The sequence below is a fragment of the Tinamus guttatus genome, unplaced genomic scaffold (genome assembly GCF_059628265.1).
Source record: "Tinamus guttatus ecotype Peru unplaced genomic scaffold, ASM5962826v1 Tinamus_guttatus_pri_ptg000215l, whole genome shotgun sequence".
Taxonomy (NCBI): Eukaryota; Metazoa; Chordata; class Aves; order Tinamiformes; family Tinamidae; genus Tinamus; species Tinamus guttatus.
The window spans coordinates 2948550-2962292 of record NW_028288749.1 but is presented as its reverse complement, the minus strand read 5'-3'; the positions used below and the strand labels follow the sequence as shown (position 1 = coordinate 2962292).

Sequence of the window (13743 nt, the reverse complement as noted above, 5' to 3'; positions counted from 1 at the left end):
GCCTCCCTGGGCTGGGGGTGAGCGCCTGAGCTTGGCCGGGAGCATCCCTGCGGCTGGAGCCCTGGAGAAGCTTCTCCGCCGGAGAGGACGGCGCTTCCCGCTGCGGGCACTCGCTCTGGGCTGTCTCTGTGCTGTGGAGGTGACGCGAGGGCACACTCCAGCCTGCAGTCACGCCCGGGGGTGTGGGCCCAGGTCCCCAGCCTTGCCGGGGGGACAGGGCTGCGCGGCAACAGCACAAGGGAAGGAGGCAGCAGGTGCCCGGCCCAGAGGGACAGGAGAGTCTGGGCGCCGGCGGGGAGCGCTCGCCCTTCCCATGCTCCTGCGCCAGCAGCCTCCAGCTCTGCCCGCCTGGAGGCCGGGAGGGAGCCCCTTTCTCCCAAAGGGCCACCGAGTGAAAGCAGCTCCGTTCGGCGCGCGGGGCTCGCAGGGACCCTCCGGGCTGCCCACGTAGTGGGGATACTGACACCTGCTGGCCGCCGCCACCCGGCTGCCCCCGCTGCCCCCTCGTCCCAGAGCCGCTGCCCCGGCCCTCCCGGGCTGGGGCGCAAGAGCCGGCGGCCCCGGGCAGCCCGCGCGTGGCGCATCCGCGCGGGCGGCGCCACGAGCGTCCCTCGAGGGGAGGGCACGGGGCGCGCAGGCGGCCGCGCTGCGAGCGGCTGCCCCCACGGGTGCCGCTTTCAGCACCCAGCGCCGGATCCTTCCGAGAATACCCGGGGGGCCGCTCTGCGGCGCCCCAAGGTCACAGGGCCGGCCCCCCGCCGTGTCACAAGCGCGCCGGGTCTCAGCGCGCCGCGCGGCCGCCGCACTCACCCGGGGCTGCGGGAAGCGGAGGCTCCGGCTCCAGCTCCCGGCGCGTCGCGTCGCGTCCCGTCCCGGCACCGCTCAGCGCCGTCCCGGCGCGGCCGCGCGGCCCCGGGCTGCGCCCCGCCGCTGCCGCCGCCTCCGCGCCGGGCTGCACCGCAGCATCGCCCCGAGCGCGGCGGGGCGCGCGGCGGCCCAGGGCGCTGCCCGCATGCCCGGGACCGCCGAGCCGGGACCGCCGAGCCGGGACCGCCGAGCCGGGACCGCCGAGCCGGGACCGCCGCTGCCACCACCGAGCCGCGCTCGTCCCGCAGCCGACACATAATATATGCAGCGCCTGCAGCCAATCACAGGCGCCGGCGGCCTCCCCGCGCGCTCCCATTGGCGCTGCTGGGCCCGGCTCGGCGCTGCCATTGGCTATGGCGCGGGGGGCGGGGCGAGGCCGCAGGGGGCGCGGGCGCGCGTGGAGGGGAGCGCGATGGGACGGGGGTCCCGGAGCGGTGGCGGGTCCCGGTGCAGGGGCAGGTGGGTGCTGCGTGGCACCCGCGGGCACGCACACCCCGCACACCTACACCCTGAAACGGGGATGTGCACACGCTACACACCTGCACCCTGACACGGGGGTGTGCGCACCCTGCACACCTGCACCCTGACACAGGGGGGTGCACAGCCCGCACACCTGCACTCTGCCGTGGGGGTGTGCACACTGCACATCAACACCCTGCCGTGGAGATTCTGCACACCCTGCACACCTGCGCCCTGACACGGGGGTGTGCACACCCCGCACACCTGCACCCTGACACGGGGCTGTGCACATCCTGCACACCTGCACCCTGCCGTGGAGATCTGCACACCTACACCCCGACACAAGAGTGTGCACACCCTGCACATCTACCCCCTCCCGTGGGGGTGTGCACACCCCGCACACGCAGCGCGACTGGAGACGTCCCCCGGCCCCAGGGCCCGCCTGTGAATGCAGCCAGCGACCTTGCCCCCAGGTTGCATTTCTTGCCCTTTGCTCTGCGCTGTCCTGTGGGCGCTTCCCCAGCTCCCACCGTGCACAACGGCCCGGGAGGGGTTGTGAGAGAGATCACAGTTTTGCAGAACGAGGCTGGCAGCAGCAGTGAGTGATTAATGCGGTTCAGGATGCAGAAGTTAATTGTCCGAAGTTTCTAGCAGGTGGCATTACGGTGTGGTCCGGGAACGCTGGATTTGCCTCTCTGCTCCTTGCTAGTTTATTTTTAAATGCTGTATTTATTTATTTGCCTTGCCATCCGGAGAAGCCCTTCGCTTTCTCCTTCCTGTGTTGCCCTGGGTATTACAGGGATGCCGCTCCGAGGGATGCGATCAGACTCTGGGCACGGCTGCTGAGGCTCTCCAGGCCTGCTCCTGGAACTGCTTCTCGACAGTTGACCCATGGGATGTTGCTGGCAGGGAGTGTCGCTGGATTATAGCCCTCGCTTCCCCAGCTAACTTCCCCCCTGTGCAAGCACCATCGATGTTTTACAGAGGGGCTCAGGGCTTGGTTCTGATTTTTAATGCGTCTGCAGCATGAGCCTGGTGGTTTCTGCTTGGTGTGGGTTTGATTTACCCGCAGAGATGCTGCTGCTCACTGAGCGCCCTGTGCTGGGCAGCTGTGAGGATTATTCCAAGTCAGGAAGGAGAGCGGAGAAGAGCAATCCTGGCACACTCGGCTTTGCTTTTGGCTTGCTGCACGCTGGCCCCACTGCACAGGAAGGGGTGCGAGGTGCCCGGAGCTGTGCGTGAGGCTGTTTGGAGGTCCCTAAAAAAAAGTAAAAGAGATAAAGAAAAAGAAAGATAAGAAGTATTAGATACGAAAATCCAAGCGGAGACTGCCCCTGATCCTCCAAATGTATGCTATATATATATATTTATGCACTTTATATATTATATATCTATTTATATACCTAAATATTTATATATAGGTGTGTATATCTATTTTAATATATATGCTATATATTTCATACACACTTATGTATTTCCTACGTTTTATTTTATATTTCACACACGGTGCATATATCCACATTTCTCACAACAAGCAAGCAGGTGGATTCTGCATTTCTGCGGTTTCCTCGGGCCAGGGAGTGGGTTATTCCCGGCGCAGAAGAGCGCGGGGGGAGCCCAGCGGCGGGGCGCTCCGGAGCCCGGTTCCGAGAGGCACCGAACCGAGCCGAGCCGAAGCGGGGGGTGGGGCGCGGGGCCGGGCCGGGCGCCGCTCTCTCCGCACCGAGCCGGACCGGGCCGGGCCGCGCCAAGGCGCGCGCGGAGGCGCCGCCCGGGCCGCGCTGCCCCGCGCTGCCCCGCGCTGCTCCGCGGCGGGCGGGGAGGCGCCGGTGGCCGCGTCCCCGCCCCTCGGCCGCGCGCGCGGCGCTGCTCGCGGCGCGGGGCTCCAAGATGGCCTGGGCCGCGCTCTGCGCGCTGCTCGCCGGCTGCTGCCTCGCGGCCGGCAGCGGCCCCGCCGAGGCGGCGGCGGCCGAGGCGGCGGCCAAGGAGCTCGAGTGCAAGCTGAAGAGCATCACGGTGTCGGCGCTGCCCTTCCTGCGCGAGAACGACCTGAGCATCATGCACGGGCCCTCGGCCGCCGAGCCCAAGCTGCTCTTCTCCGTGCGCAACGACTTCCCCGGCGAGATGGTGGTGGTGGACGACCTGGAGAACACGGAGCTGCCCTACTTCGTGCTGGGTGAGCGGCCGCGCGTTCCCCCGCAGCCTCCGTCTCCATCGCCGCCTCCCGCGCACCTGCCCGCGCGCCCGCCGCGGCCCGCGCAGCGCCCGCCAGCGCGTGCCCGCTGCGCGGGGCCCTGGCGCCGCTCCGGGGGCCTCGGGGCGCGGCTGGCACCGGCGAGGCCGCCGCTTCCCTCCTCCCTTTGTGCGGGGCTGGGAGCGGCATGGGCCTCTTCCCTGCATCCCGCTGCGTCGCGGCGAGCGCCGCTGCCGTGCCCATGACCGCGCGCCCCTCTGCCCCGCCGAGCCCACTGCAGGGCTGCGCCTGCCAGGCCAGGGTTGCTGTGGAAACCGGCGGCTGCAGCGGCGCCGAGGCAGCGAGGAGCCCGCTGCTGCCTGCGCCCGCTGCATCTGCACCTGCTGCCTCCGCACCCGCTGCACGGACGCACCCGCTGCATCCTTGCCCGCTGCATCCATGCCTGCTGCATCCGCACATGCTGCACGGATGCGCCTGCTGCATCCGCATTTGCTGCCATCCGCACCCGCTGTATCTGCACCCACTGGGCATCTGCACCCACTGCTGCCTGCGCCCACTGCGTCCGCGCCCACTGCCATCCGCATCCTCTGCATGGATGCGCCCGCTGCATCCGCACCCATTGCATCCTCACCCACTGCCATCTATGCTCACTGCACAGACGCGCCCTCTGCCATCCACACCCACTGCATCCACGCCCACTGCATCCGTGCCCGCTGCTGCCCTGCACCCACTGCTATCCATACTCACTGGCACCCCGCACCCTCCTTGCACCCGCTGCATCTGCACCCGCTGCCATCCATATCCACTGCATTGCATACCCGCTGCCATCTGCACCCTCCCTGCACGTGGTGCGTCCGCACCCGCTGCACCTGCACCTGCTGCTGCCTGCACCCTCCCTGTGCCCGCTATCCCCTCCACGCGATGCCGGGAAGGGGCCCGCTGGGCTCCTTGTAGGCTCTTGCGAAGGAGCAGGGAGCCGGGACAAGGGCTTGTGCTCCCACGCGGCCCTGCTGCCCTGTCACGGGTTCGGGGCCACGCGGATGTTACGGCCTTGGGGAGGCAGAAGAGTCGTCTGTGCGTGGCCCTGACCCCACTGTCCCGCATGCCTGGGACATTGGTGCCCGGAAAGCCCCCTCTGCGACCTCCTTCGGAGGCACCAGGGCTGGCTTCGATGCAAGGCGCCCAGGACACCGGGGCCCCTGGTGGGCTGGCAGAGCGGGGCGGTTCATGACAAAGTTGGTCGACCTTGCTGGAGAGCCCCCTGTTTGCCATGTCTCTGCCTTGGCTTTGGCTCCTCCATGTGGAGCAGGCTGCAGGGAGGGGAGCTCCAGCTTGCTCTGAGGCTGGCGAGGCCACCTTAGCACGTGTGGGTGCTTATTCCTTTAGTCTTCCTTTTAACCTGGGCACTGTTTCTGGAAGTTCTCGAGGTCTTGCAAGACCAAGACTTGGGAGCTCAGAGAACCCCTGTGGATGCAGAGAGCTCCAGCGTCAGGAGAATGCCCAGACCCGAGTCCGTGAGTGTGGCTGGGTGTCGCCAAGGGCTCTGCGGGCGCACGTGGCCACGTTTGGTTGAGAGGTACAAGCAGCGTTGGTGGCTGTTGTGTCTCCCGACGCCTGTCTGTGCAGGGTGGACGCCCCTCTCTGCAGGGGGCTGTTTCAGTGACCTGGGCTATAGCCAGGGGGTTTCCTGCAGTGCTAATTGCACTGTCCTGGTCAAAATCCAGGCTGGATAATTGTTCTATGCCTGCCCTGTTGAAGTTAAATGTATAATGATGCGTAATAACGACGCACATACCATCTGTGCCCCTGCGCGCTTGTCTCTTGGCGCTTGTGCCCAGTCTGCGGGGATGCGCCTCCCCCGGGCGTCAAGGTGGCCTCCCTTCCCGCCCCAGGTGTTCCCCCGTCTTCCTGCGGCTCCAGGAGACCAGACTTGAGGCTCATGGGCCCTCTCATCCAATTAAACGTGGATGATGATGTGCAGGGGGAATTTCACCTTCCACTCGTTTAAGCCTCTTCATAATTCATCCCCTGTAATGTCTTCCCTGGCATCTTGGTGCCTTTTGGGCCATTTCCATTATTAACGAGAGCTGTCGCACGTTTATTTGTGGGATGCCGTGGCCAGAAGCCTTTTATTCTGGAGGTTCATCCCAATCTCTTGATGACCCCTCCTTCACCCAGGAGAAGAGGGTCCCCCACCCTCCCTGCTGGAGCCTGCTCTTCAAGAACCCCTTAAATAATTCGTGTGCTTACGGGGGCTGCAGGCTCTGCCCTTTCCCGCTACCAAGGAATAGGCTTTTTGGTCAGGGTTTCTCTTCCAACGGGAACAAGCCCAGGGCTTTGGAGAGCGGCTGCTTGCTGAGCACTGAGGCACACGGTGGGGTTGAGTTGGGCGCCCCAAAAATAGAGTCGGAGAGGGATGAGAAGCCACCGCCGACCGGGTGCACTGGCGAGTCTTGGCCCCCGCATGGCTCCGTATTTGGAAACTTCCTGGAGTGCACGGGAACTCCAGCCCGGCTGCCCGCTCCCGCGAGGGGGCTCCGATGTGCTTAACTTTAATAGATTATCATAAACTCTGGCCTTAATGAAAGCTGTCACAATTTCAAATTATCTTACTTTTAAATTAAACAGATTCCTTTTTAAATACAAAATCAATTCCAATTTTTTCGAGGGGTGAGATTTTTCAAAGGCGCCGACGAGTTGGGCATATTTAACTGCTCTTGATTATCTCCCCAAATCTCTAATCCTTCTTTTTTTTTTTTTTTTTTTTTTCATTCCTCCCTCTTTTTTATTTTCTTTTTAGTCTCTCCTGAGCTCTGGGCTGGCGGGTGACAGGGAGCCCCGTGCGCCGCCGTGGCCGCTGCTCGACGCGACGGGCGCTGCTGGCGGCTCCTTTCAGGCTGCATCGTGCCCGGCGGGCGGCGCGAGGTGACACCCGTCAGCTCCCATCGGCGTCCCCGCGCCACGGGCGGCGCGTCCCCCTCCGCGCTGGAGCGGCTGCCGTGCTCACTCCGCCGAGCACCCTGGAAACCCAAATTTGTGTCTTTCCCAGGCAGAGGGGAGCGCTGCTTGCAGGGGCCACGCGGTGCCTTAGGGCGAGCGGCCTTTTTCCCCGTTGCTCGTGTTGGTGCATCGAATGAAATCGAGTGTCGGATGATCCCCGTAGCCACGAGACCCCCCACGGTGCTCTGGGGCTAACCTTGCCCCTGCCAAGGGGCCTAATGGTGAAATAATGGAGCAAATATTAAGAAATTCTTAAGTACCCAGAGAATAACCAAGTTAAATTATACTGGGGGAGCTCAATTGCCTTGCTTAGATTGATTGAATTACTAAATGAGCCTGACTAATGGAACGGAGTGGATAGATCGGACTTTTACTCAAGATCCTGAAATAATTTCTCTAATAAGATTGCGAGCCATTAATTGAACTTGGCTTCGATCCTGGACGCTGTCGCCTGCACTGGATTTCGGCAGGGTGATCTATGCTCCATCGTGCCCCTCCGCGAGGGCTGCCGGTGCCTCCTGCTTGCTGGGGTGGCCTCGGAGCTGCCAGAGGGGACTTGGGGACATCTCCAACCAAAGTCTTGCATCCAAAGTCAAGGTAACCCTGGGCGCCCTGTTTCTCTGTGCTGCTGGGTTCGCAGGAGCTGCAGGTGTAAATCCAGGGGTGTCCCTTGTACGGTGACATCCTGGCTGGTGTGGGTGGCGCTCCGGGGTTGGCAGCATCCAGAGCACCTCCCGTTCCTTCTTCCTGCCTGCTTGTGCAGAGATTGGGTTGCTTCCAAGGAAGCTGGGCCTAAAACAAGCTGTGCCAGCTACGAGCTGTGCCTGTGTGCTGTGTGTGTTGCTATATAAATGTGTGCATATATATATATATATATATGGATGCCTTGCAGACGCCTGTCCCACTTTCCGTGTAGAGAAGGGAGTGGAGCCGCTTGGCTCTACGCAGGTCCCACCGGGCGGGATGTTTGTGGAGGGGAAGCCTGGAGACGCCTGGGGCTCCAGCGGGGATGCGGAGCTCAGAGGGTCCCCGGTGGCCCCACTGGAGGTGGCTCCCCTCTCCCATCCTGAGCAGCCGCGGGTGCCAAGGGGTTTGGTGGCGCTCCGGATGTGGAGGTCCTGGAGGAAAAAAAAAAAAGAGAGGAAAAAAAAGAAGGAAAAAAAAAAGGATTTTGTCTGTGGGAACCCGTTGCCACGGCAACCGTGCATCCAGCCTGCCAGCTCCGGTGACAGCAGGGCTGGGGAGGGGACCGCGCTGACCCAGAAAGCAGAAGGGGGGCGAGGAGGGGTCAGGGTTTTGTTTGTTTGGTGTTTTGCTTCCGTTAGTTTGCTTGTCGGGCCGAGGGACCGGGGATCTGGGGGCTGCATCTCCATCCTGCCCGGGACTGCCCTTCCCAGGGGGCAGGGACATCTCATTCATGTACTTCATGTCTGAGGTGGCTCTGGCAGTGCTGAGGAGTCCCAAGGGTCCCTCGGGGCTGCAGACGTCGCTGAGCCGGGGCAGTCAGCTCGGGCCCCGGCTGCTCCTGCACCAGCCGGATCTGCTCCTGGGCCGCATCCCCGTGGTGCCTCTGCGGATTTGTTCTTTCCTTTTCTTTCTTTCTTTCTTTTTTCTTTTTTTTTTTTTTTAAATAGCTGCTTCTCCAGCTAAGTGGAGGATGTGAAATCATCTCTCTCGGAGCGTCAGAGTGCAGCAGTCCTTCAAAATGAAGGAATTCTTGCCCTGCAGGACTAGGGAGGTACCTGAATGGTGACGGCACTGTCATTTGGCAACTGGACTGCCTTTTTACTTGCAAATTGCTGGGGCTGGGGTTTTTCTGCAGCCACCGGCGTGACTGCTGCTGACAGGTCGCCCTCAACCGTAACTCACTCGCATCTAGGGGATTTGTCTGGATGGAGGAAGTTTTTAAAAATTTTTATTTATTTATTTATTTATATTGCCAGTTTTGGGTCGCCCAGCTGCAGCCTGGTGCCCGGGAGTGCACGCAGGAGAGCACCCTCCCGCGCTGCCCCTGCCTGGGAAAGCAGAACCTGCCACCTGGAAACATCCTGGAGACTGGATCTGGTGTGAAGGGAGATGGTTACCATGGAGACCAGCTAAAAAAAAAAAATCCTAAAAAACCCACCAAGCCCCAAATTTAAAGCAGTAGCTCGAAGTAACTGCAGACCTCGCTATGGGTTTGGCACCCTCCCCACTTTGTCTGAGCACCCACTCCAGTGGGTCCCCTTTCCTCGCTTGTGCTTCTGCACTGTGGAGAGCTGCTGTTGCAGCAACAGGCGTGATCCTGCAGCAAGGCATTTCTCCAGCAGGGAGAAGAAGGGTTTGAAGAGCTGGTTCAAGGCTTAAAAGCACCCCAAGGATAGACCACAGCCTGTCTTAGTTGAAGGAAGGCAGGATTTGGGGCCTGGGAGCTGCAAGAGGAGGGAGCTCCATCAGCAAATATGTCTAAAACATGCAAAGGAGCCCTGGGATGAGGAGGCTCGGTGCAGCCTTGCTTTTCCGTGCGTGCCGTCGCCCGTCCTCGCCGTTTCTCCTCCCAGGAAGGGCCTTGGCTCGTTGGGCAGCGCTGCTGCCGTCAGGGGTCCCGGCGTTGCCTCTCCGTGGCCTGCAGAGCCTGTGCTGCCGCGCTGCCGCCAGGCCCAGGGAGCGAGCGGTCGCTGTGCTCCAAGAAGAAGTCCCTGCTTCTCTAGAGGCTCCTCTGGTTGCGTTTGCTCCTCAAGGAGTTGTTTTCCAGTGGTTCCCATCCTGGAGCACCGCTGCTTGGCTTTACCCATGTCTCCCTTCCCCTTCCCAAAGACGAGGGGTACTGCGATGTCCCTTGCACTGTGGATCTGCTGTCTTGCCCTTGCTAGGAAAAGGGGAGTCTTGGAGCAAACTGCAGTCGAGGGAACTTGTCCTTGCAGACGTATGTGTCTTGGGAATTTGAGGCTGATTGGCAAGCTTATACCAAAGCTGTCTTGGCCAGACTCCAGGTTGGGAACCGCGAGTATCACAGTTTCCTTTGTCACTTCTTTCCCTAAGTGGTTTCTGAGTGGATGGGTGCCTAAAGGGGGCCTGGGACTCTGGGACTGCTCTGGTCTCCCAGCTGCAGCTCTCTGCTCTCTGTGTTGGAAGGACGCACAGGTAAATACAGGCAGGGCTGCCTTTGTGTGCAGTTATATTAACGTGTCGGAGAGCCGTGTTACGTAATTTGGACTGCAATGCAGAAGCGCTTGTTTAATTTTTGATTGTCCAAGTTTTGCGTGCACGTAACCCTCTACCTGAGCAGAAGGGCTGCATGGGGTGTGTGTCCTCGGTCCTGCTTGGGAAAGGCCACGTGTGACTCCTACAGAGATGAGGGTTAGTTTGGGGCTTGGCTCTAGCCCACCTTGAAGCCACCTCTGCTCTCCCATCGCCCTCCTCTCCATCCTCACAGGACCCATCTGAGCACAGCAGGGGTTTGGGCAGCCCAAATTCCAAAGTGCCCCTCGCGCAGTAGGATGGGGATCCCGCAGGTTGAGGCTGCCCGGGGCTGTCGCTGATGTGTGGATGCGGTCCCGACAGCAGCTCAGGTCCAAATCACCTCGAGTCTCAACCCCCTGCCTGTTCTCCTCACTGTTTCGCCCGCTCTTTCACATCCCTGCTCTGCACCTTCCGATGAACGTCGCAGGCTCAGAGTAGCTGAGGCTTCAAAGCTCCCAAAATAACAAAGGTTAAAATAAATCAAAAAAATAAAAAAATGGAAATCGGTACAAGATCAAGTCAATGCCCCACTTGCGCCCAGGCTTGGAGCTTCAGAGCGCTGCAGCCCCCGCAGTGCTGAAGGAGGGCAGCGGCTCTGACCGCAGAGCTCGGGGTCCCCCCTCAGCCTCCCAGAGCCGGGCCCGGGTCCTGGGTAGTGATTGCCACTAAAGGCACTGGGGGGGTTGTCCCTTTTTGAGAGCGGCAGCTGGGGAAGGTGAGATGTGTTGCACATGCCAGTGGCCTCCTCCTTCCACGCAGGTAGGCAGAAAATTCCTCCTCGGGGAGGATCCGTGCTGAACCTGGTGGCTTGGAGCCTCTGCTGGCTCGGCTGATTTATATAGATCATCAATATGACAATTATATACACCTGCAGCTTTAATTACCTCCATTTTTGTCAGGCACTGACAGATTTATGCCTCTATTCAGTTCCTGTAAATCTGAAACAAGCTTGACTAGACCCAAAAGTCCTCACATTGATCACTGCACACTGGCTGGTCTCTGGCCCTCTTGACAAGCTCTTCTTTCAGAAGTGATAAATTTAAGATGCACAGTCAACTTTTTCCCCTTCTGCATCTTTCTTTCTTTCTTTTTTTTCCTTCCTTTCCTCTCGGCTACCTCTCTCTGCACATTTGAAATCAGGTTGCGCTCCCGAGCACCCGCGAGTCTGACCACCCCGAATGGTGGCCCCGGAGCGGAGTTCCCCTGGCCCCGGGCCATGCTGGGGAGATGAGAGGAAGAAGAGGGTTGTCCCTTCTTGGAAACCTCTCCATTGTGCCTTGGGCACGGAGGCGCCCGCAGGCAGATGAGGAATGGCTGGCCCTATCTCGTCTCCCGTGCAAAGGCTGCGGGTGCTAAAAGAACGTCTCGTTTGCCTGACCTCTGGGCCTCAGCATAATGAGCACTTACACAAATTAGTCTGCCGGAGTGGGCTGAAGTTTACCCTTGAAGTGGAGTCCGTCTCGTCTCTAATGCACTCCCACCGTGTGTGCCTGACCTAGCCTGGACGATGTGCTCTGCTGTCTCCCTGAGTGCCGGCAGATGGCTGGGGTGGCTGGCACTCCCTTCCCTGTCAGCCTGCCATGGATGGATGTGTCTCCCTGTGCGCATCGCTGGCTGGCTCAGGGGTAACCCTGGTTGCTATCTTGGATATCTTGGAGCTGTAGGGTTTCAAGGCGCGGAGCTGGGCAGGGAGGAGACCATCAGCTGGGTAGCCGGGAGCCTGTCTCGAAGAGCCCATCTCCATGTCTGCCTCCCGCAGTGAGACAGTGCCTGGAGGAGCGGCAGCAGGATGGCCCAAGCTGCTCGTGAAGGGATGCAAGGCGTGGGACATGGGATGTGGCCTCTAATGGAGGCTCTGCAGCGCCCTCCGCGACAAAGATGTTGGGTGGTGTGAGGGACTGGGAGATGGGGACATGTCTGAAGAATCCGGAAGAGGAGGAGGGAAGTGTAAGTGAGAAGAAATCGGGGACTCTGAGGGTGAAAAAACCCTTAAACTTTGTGGGAGGCCACTTGGTTTGGCCATTTCACTGCTTATCTGCTTTTACTGTTTATCTCTGATTTTACTGGCATATTTAAAGAAGTTGATGCCATTCCCTAGTCCTGAGATGTTGAACGGGAGGGTTTAAGCAGTGTTGAGGTGTTAGGCTCTTGCTTGCAGGGTAAGAGTTTTAGCTTTAGCTCTTTCCTGGTCTTCAAAACAGCTTCCTATGGGAAGGAGTGAACCTTGGGGACACTTGAGAGGTCCCCCTGGGCTAAGCTTCCAGTCGGAGACCTATCAGAAAAGGACAGCAAAGACCATCCATTTCTGAGTCTGGCCAGTACCCCTGGGTACTCACGGTGGGTGAGTAGTCCTCTGGCTGGCAGGGGAAGCTGGGCATTTTCTGGATTTCCAGTTTACTTGGTGATTTTTGAGTGCGTCCTTTGGGGCATCACGCTGATCTGCAGAGCATCCTGGGTCAATTTAACTGATAGTGTATCTTGGCATCTCATCTCCAACTAGAGCAAGTAGCTGATGTTTGGGGAAAACAATGTAAAAAACAGGGCATATACTGAGTAATCTGTTCCTTGCAGCCAAGGTCTGTGCCCCAGGGATTTCTCGAGCAGGAATTAGTCTCTGTCCTGTCGTGCTTGATGGCCGTGGATGGATCTGTTTCCTTGAATTTAATTCCCTTTTCAATGCTGTTATGCTTTATGGTGGACAAAACATTGGCCTTTGTTAATTTTTAGTGTGAGAAATAGCGAGTAATCATTCCTTTTTTTTTCCAACTGTTCCACTGGCTTCATGATTTTATGAGATTTTATCCTATCCCTGCTCAGTTGTTCAATTTCCTTGCTAATGCAGTTAGGGTCTCCTCTCCATAAAGCCATTTCCCACAGCTGATATTCCTTGTCCCTCCCTCTGAATCCTTTTAGTTTTGCTGCATCCTTTCTGAATGACCTCAATCCTGCATTCAGGATCATGTTCCTTTCACCAAAGATGCCTTTCCCCTGCCATTTTCTTGCCCTCTTTCCTGTGGCACTTCACAGCTTTAGCTTTGAGGAGACTAAATTTAGGATTGGTGGCCAACTTTGTTATTCACCTCCCCTTCCAGAGCATTTCTGCACTGCTGAGGTCCTAGTGAAGATCTGCGTGGGATCCCTGGTTACCTCCCCCCACTGTGAAAGCTGTCCCTTTATTCCTTCCCTTCCTTGTGGGCTTCCTTAGGACATACCCTCTTATCCCATGCCTGCTCACGCACCTGGGGAAACGTGAAGGGTGGATTTTGATGCGAATTCTTTAAAACGAGGCTATCACACTGGATGACCCTTGTCTACTGGATTGCGGACAGCCTCAATGGTCTGTGATGGACCATGTGACTACCAGCTGCTTTTCTCTATTGCGATTGCTAACTGGCCAGCACAGAAGTAGGATTTACTGCTCTGTAATTTCCAGGATGCATGAGAACTTGTTAAAAGGACTGGGGACTCCTTTGCCAAGCCTTGCTCCTCTGGTCGCTCACCCTTCCCGAGCGGCAGGTCCTGTGTCGCCCTTGTAGGTGGGCACCGTCTGAATGGAGCGATTCGCTCTGCTCCTTTCATTGATTTGCTCTCAAACCTCAAGGAATGCTGCCGCTGGAGGCAGTTCTGCGGGTTCTTGCACAGAGGGCAGCCTTCCAGGCTGGGAAATGCCGTGTGCTCTCCGCGCGGGCACCTGTGCAGGGAACCCACCCCATGCAGGTGGGTCTACTTCGAGTGCTCCTCTTCCTCTCTGCTTAGCTGTCAATCCTGGTGGGATCTTGTGATGTGCTGGCAGGGCTGGAGCCGCCTCGGGCATCTTGTGCCATATCTCTTATTCACGTGGTCATTGCTCCAGATCCCAACACTTGACCCCAGGAGGCACTTTGGAAAACCTTGCTGGGTAGGCAAGTGAAGGGATGTGATTTCATTTTTTTCAATGGCAATGTGGGGCTTTGCAGGTGTTATGCTTGTGAGAATGTCAGTAATTGGCCGAGGCCTCCCAG

General features: G+C 59.0%; 1 protein-coding gene across 1 annotated transcript in view; it reads left to right on the top strand.

The window, feature by feature from the left end:
* Positions 1–3212: 3212 nt before the first annotated feature.
* The window catches only part of ASTN1 (astrotactin 1), a 55361-nt gene continuing 44830 nt past the window's right edge, over positions 3213–13743 (top strand). The window contains exon 1 of the mRNA XM_088524862.1: positions 3213–3502. Coding sequence (XP_088380988.1) covers positions 3217–3502 — 286 coding nt within the window. The 5' untranslated portion in view covers positions 3213–3216. The remainder of the gene's footprint in view (positions 3503–13743) is intronic.